Source organism: Cyprinus carpio, chromosome B22 (genome assembly GCF_018340385.1).
Source record: "Cyprinus carpio isolate SPL01 chromosome B22, ASM1834038v1, whole genome shotgun sequence".
Taxonomy (NCBI): domain Eukaryota; kingdom Metazoa; phylum Chordata; class Actinopteri; order Cypriniformes; family Cyprinidae; genus Cyprinus; species Cyprinus carpio.
In genome coordinates, this window is record NC_056618.1 from 35,049,513 (window position 1) to 35,055,512 (window position 6,000).

The following is a 6,000-nucleotide window of genomic DNA, read 5'->3' on the forward strand; positions in this document are numbered from 1 at the left end:
TCTGTCACCCACAGTCACTCCTGAAAGAATCCTGAATCCCTCACTCTAAGGATCCCTGGATTATGAAAGTCTTTCCTATTCCAGTATTCAGAGAATATCAATGTCTATAGTTCAATTACAACTAATACAACAAATACTCAACTGCGTGGCTCCTACGGTTGGCGTATTTCCAGTCTACATACAGAACACACATGCTGTTGCTGTGGGCTTCTGTACTGGATCACAATACACAAGCCACTAATGAGCATGACTTCTACGTGACATTGCTTTTGAGTGGGGATAATAAGTCTTGTACTGTAGCTGCTGATTTTAAGTCACAGACACAATGTACTAATGTAGATGGGCTTATATATTAACAATCACATATGTCTTCTCAGCTAGAGGTTTCTAGGCTTTCTTACAGCACGAATGTGCCTATTGACTGTGAACATACAGACTTCTCCATGGAGGGACTAAAATCCCATGTGGTGACTTGCAAAAGCTTCTCAATTACAAACCCACTAATACCTGACGAGAATGTTTTCAGCAGAAGCTGGAAGTGAAGCTTTGCTTGAATGATCTGGACGCAGCACAGCACTGGTAATGATGGCTGCTGGGACCAAAAGACAGATGAATGTTAGGAGGGTCTAAAGCCTGTGTCTCCTGTGGCGGTTTCTTTCTGAGGTAAACCGCAACGATTTAAAGAATCTATGCATGATGTAGCAATATCACTCACAGAAAATCACTGCCAGCTTCATTCACAGATGTCCAGAGGGAAATACCTGACATGCTAGGATGAAATCAATCCTGAAAATCCTGCTTCAGTGCGGAAAAGCCATCAAGACTGACTGTGAGGCATTAATGCAATTTCAGCAGAAAGATTGAGACTGACAAGGCTTGCAGACACCACTTCAATATTCCTGTTTGTTTTAGTTTGTTTGTTAATAGCACAGCAGCCTTGCAACTTTACACGCTGAGAAGAAAATCTTTGGGATAGTACCTTCAGTGACATTTTTGTACTGTGTTTACCCCTAAAATGTTCATATTAGTACGTTAAGGGTTCATTGTTACTCGGTACATTGCATATCTTGTTACTAAGATACATATGTCAAGTTGAGTCAAATTTGCTTGTATAGTGCTTTTCACAATGCACACAGTTTCAAAGCAGCTTTACAGATGTCAGACTTATGTGTCTTAAATACCTTTTAAAGTGCTTAACAAACAAATAAAGCGCTTTACAATAATAATATATAACAATGATGTGGGTGATTCTCTGGATTAAGGTCTAGTATTAAGTGAGCAAGATAAATGTGACAGTGGCAAGAATCAGAAAACTCAATTTTGGTAACAACTTATTGACCAAAAAAAAAAAAAAAAAAAGCCGTGGAAGAACCGAGCCAGTTTCTCTGCTTGGGTAAACGATTTTGAATGATGTTGACTTAAACATTAACAAGAAGTGCACAATATATCTTTTAGGGGTAGATTTAAGGATGTTGACCAACTGACAAGCGTTTGACAGTGTAGAGAAGAAAACTCACCTCGTCAACATTCTCAAAGGCGTTAATGACATCGTAAGGAAGACAGGAGAGGAGGTCAATGACGAACCAGGTCTTCACATAGTTCATCCGGATGAGCTTTGGGTCTGAAATCACTTCTCCAGCAGGTCCAACAAAAGTGGTGTGGAAGTTGAGCACAATGTCCACCAGGAAAATCACATCCACAATGCTGTCTACCACCAGCCAGGTGACGTTGTTTTGCTTGGTCTTGAAGGACACGTTGTAGGGGACCATAATGGCCGTGTAGAAGGTGAGGATGAGAATCACCCAGTCCCAGGTAGTTTTGAAGGTGCAGTAGTGCAGGATGATGTGAGGAGGTGTTTTTGGAGCCTCTTGTTTGTACTGCGGAAGGATTTCAGAGCCTAGCTGCAATACCTGATGGGTAATAAGAAGAAGACATAACTGTCTGAACAGAAGTTATGAACATTATGGGAGACAGCAGGAGAACATTTCCTCTTTCAACAAACTCCATCCTGATGTATTTGAACACAAACTTCTAAAAAAAAGAGAGACTGTCAGGATGGGACAGTTTCCACACCTTTGAGATAATGACAGCATGGATCTGGGAATGGAGATATAAATACACTTGCTTCTATTCAAAAGAACTTAAGCCAAGTACAAATGAGAAGACATACTTTCAATTTATGACTGGTATTAACATCACTGTATAACACGATTACTAATATCCTAATGTGAAAAAAAAAAATAAGTTCTATCTTGCTAGGTCATGGAAGATACAGCAGACTAACATGATCTGGTGTACTTTACTGGGATAACCTTAGTGAAGATAAATAGCACAGAATGAAACTTAAGTGTGCATATCTTAATTTGTGCATGGCATGAAATGAAGTATACTTACTTTATGATTGCTAAAGGATTTTTAGTTTTGTATTGAATTACTGCATACAGAAGTTGTGCAATGGTTTAGTGAATTTGCCCCAGATTCCGCTGTGAAGAGCCAGTATCATTTGTCTCAGAGCATGCAGTAGGTAATAATAGCAGTATGCAAGGCAATACAAATTTATGCATAGATGTAAAAAATATTGTAGTCTACTAAAAATGTAACTAAAGCACACCTCTGCTTCATAGTCATTTGTTGCAAGTCAAAATCAGTTCAGCAGCAACTGAAGGACTCCCTAGGAATAAAACTTATGTGCTGTGATCTATCGGTTGAGCTTTTGGAACAAGAAAATTTTTATTTATTGCCACATAACCAAGCACTATAACTCGCTATAAACACAGGAGGCTGTATCGTCTTATCAAATGTTGTCCACTGCTTCCTCAGAATCAGAATGTGCTCAGAAAGGGCTTCAGAGCTGATGTAGAAACTAAAGGGAGACCTTCATGTGGAGTGTGTTACGTGAACAGCAGCCGCACATGTTGGAGATTTATCTCAGGACAGCAGAGGGGCTTCTGGGATCGCAGCAGATACTCTTGGCTGAGAGTGCTCAGGTATAAATGGGTAGAGCAGTCCTTTGATGAAAGTGCTTGGACACACAGACACACATGTAGCCACACACACAAACATGTTTATTTACCTCGGCCAGACGGGACTGCTTGTGGACGCTCTCGCCTTTGTGCACAGTCGGAGCCAGCTGCTGTAAAACTCCACGGCTGCTCGTCAACGCCCGTGTCAGACGAGCAAACTTACCCCAGCCTATTAACAGAGAAAAAAAAAGGTGAGATGTAAGGTCAGTGTTTATTAAATCATTTTTTTTAAAATGGTTTCTGTCTATGATGATAAATTAGTCTATGCACTCTCAGAAAAAAGGTACAAAAGGTACCACTGGACCCTTTATGTACAAACATTTATCTTTTGAAACGTTCACTTTCCTGATGGGAAATTTACATGTAATGAAACACCTGGGGTGATGGGAAGTGTGTCAAATCAAACCTTTAGACGAGTCATCTTCAATAGGCTGCTTGAATGCAGTGATATCACTGAAGGTACAGAGGAAAAGGACAACGTTGTCCTGTTCATTTCGGATGGGAGCAATTTTGACGAAGAACCACACTGGCATCCCTGCAATATCAGCAATATTTTTTAAGTAGTTGACAGATATGATAAGCATGAACTCTTTCGGATTATTGCAAATTGTCAACTTACTGTTCTTCTTGTACATGAGTATTTCAAAGGAGTTCATCTCGTAGTTCTCAAAGGTCTGGCGGACTTTCTCGCAGGTTTCTTTGTCAGTGAGCTCCCCGTACATGAAGCTGAGATAAGGACACAGAGGCATACGTAACCAATAATCTCTATAACAATAAACTCAAGCTGTGAGCCATGTTGCCTTTTCATATGGGAGAGACTAACATGATTTCACAGCTGGAGTTTGCAATGAGTCTACTTTACATGGTTTAGGGTCCTAGTTTGTTCACTGACACTAATATAACATATATATAAAATGAAGAAAACAGGGAAGAACCTGCATGTGCTGCTCTTCTGCATGACTTCAGCACGATGGTATCCAGAGAGCTTGCAGAATCCATCATTACTGTAGACAATAGGCCAATCCAGTATCTGGGCATTCCCCAAAACAAAATTGGTGTCTGCCAGGAAGTAATGAAACATTATATTTCATTCTGATACAACATTGGCCTTATGGTGCAATCACATTTTCAGTGAAATTTCTCAGGGCAAAAAATGATTCATCTTCCATTACTGGAGTAGTAGTGCATGAATCACGGCTCAAACAGAAGCTCTGAAAAACTAAGCATAGCTTTCTGTTGGTCAACACAGCCAATTCATGTAATCAATTTGACATCTCTGGGGAAACCTTTCGCCCTCATGCGACATTCACGACCATGGTGATTCCTATTGAAATGACTGGATTTCGCCCACAAAAATTCACTGAACAGGAGTAAATGTGACCGCACCTTTACTATTGAAGAAATAAACAATTCCATGGGTGAATTGTGGAAACAACTGTAAACTATTTGCGATATTTTTTGGGCTTGTTACTTTAACACATAGTAATCCATTGTGTCTGTGATTGTATTTATTAATCTCAGGTTTAAGGAGATAATTTGGCTATTATCTTTGGTTAGCTTAGCGCTCTTGTAGATGCCATCATGACAGTCATGATGATGCTGATTGGCTGATAGCACCACAAGAAGCACCACAAACTCAGTTACCTTTTTTTTTTTTTTACATGTTTGTCCTATTCACCAGCAGGCACAATTATAAAAGTAGCTTATCAGTTTTCAGCATTATTAATCTTCAGTGCAGAACATAGATCTCTATTAATGCAAATATCCTTATTGTTAGAGTATTGCAGCCTCTAAAAAATTCCCTTGATTATGTAACTACTGTATAATAAAACTGAGCACACAAACAGTTTAATATGCAGAGAAGCAATTAAGTGAAAATAGAAATACAACATAATGTTCTGGGTATGAATTATGAGGTTGTCAAAGCATAAATTGATTGTAATGGTATAAAATATGGATGTGTCATTGGGAATGGTTATCATTAAAACATCAGCTATATACCTGTCTGTCTATGAGAAAATGTCCAAACTGAAAAGTTGAAAGTAAAAAGTGAGTTACAGCAAGAACAAGCACCTTTTAATAAACTTATCAAAATGATTAAGACTCTTTCTTTATTCCCAAATTAATCAACCCTAAAACTTAAAATTGCATACAATATACATACAGAATATATATGTATATATACATACAGAAGCACAACAGTTTCAATAAATAGATAATTTAATGCATGAAATGCCATATAAAACATATGAAATAAATAATTGGAATACAACAGATTTATGAAACCCAGAGAACTGAATGGTTATATATGAGGTTATGATAAACTCCAAAGGCATAGCTAAATCACGTGGAGTAAGTTGATTGTAATGTTGCACAATAAATTATTTCACCAGTTAAAAATTGTGAAAGGCTTTTCTCACCATTAGAGCGGCGGACTATGTTTTCCAGAAAAGTGTTCTGAGGGGCCACCAGTCCTCTGCGTCCCCCGGCCATCCCTGCTCCCCATACGGTCTGAGATCAGTGTGAGGATGAGGCTGGCTCCCGCCTGAACGCAGCCTACATGATTATGGCCAGAGTAAAGAGGATATAATCCTGTTTCAGGATGTAAGCACAGGCTGCTCGAGCCCCCCCTACTGCTGAAGAGCCAACCAGAGTCTCATATGGACAACATCTGTGTAAAGAGAGCTAACATGTGCTGCGTCTCACTATCAGCGATCAACAGAGACATCTGTTGGTGAGAGAGAGAACTACAGAATACCAAGCAAAACCTGACATGAAGTCTTACAATTTGTTTTTTGTTTTTTTCCTCAGAGGTCCAAACACTGAAATCTGTGTTTGTTTGGATTAATTTCTCCATCTTGCTTATCTTTCAAAAAGTGTCTGGACATCTTACATGTTAATTACACAATGTCTAGATGAGTTAGTAGTGTTTGTTGACTGATTGATTGATTAAATGATTGATTGATTGACTGATTGA

General features: G+C 38.9%; 1 protein-coding gene across 1 annotated transcript in view; it reads right to left on the minus strand.

Moving 5' to 3' along the window:
• LOC109059041 (potassium voltage-gated channel subfamily H member 1) overlaps nucleotides 1-6,000 on the minus strand; it is a 40,489-nt gene extending 34,489 nt beyond the window's left edge. Inside the window, 6 exon segments of the mRNA XM_042748850.1 lie at nucleotides 1,518-1,910; nucleotides 3,074-3,192; nucleotides 3,430-3,558; nucleotides 3,643-3,749; nucleotides 3,959-4,082; nucleotides 5,444-6,000. Of these exon segments, the coding sequence (XP_042604784.1) occupies nucleotides 1,518-1,910; nucleotides 3,074-3,192; nucleotides 3,430-3,558; nucleotides 3,643-3,749; nucleotides 3,959-4,082; nucleotides 5,444-5,516 (945 nt within the window). The 5' untranslated portion in view covers nucleotides 5,517-6,000.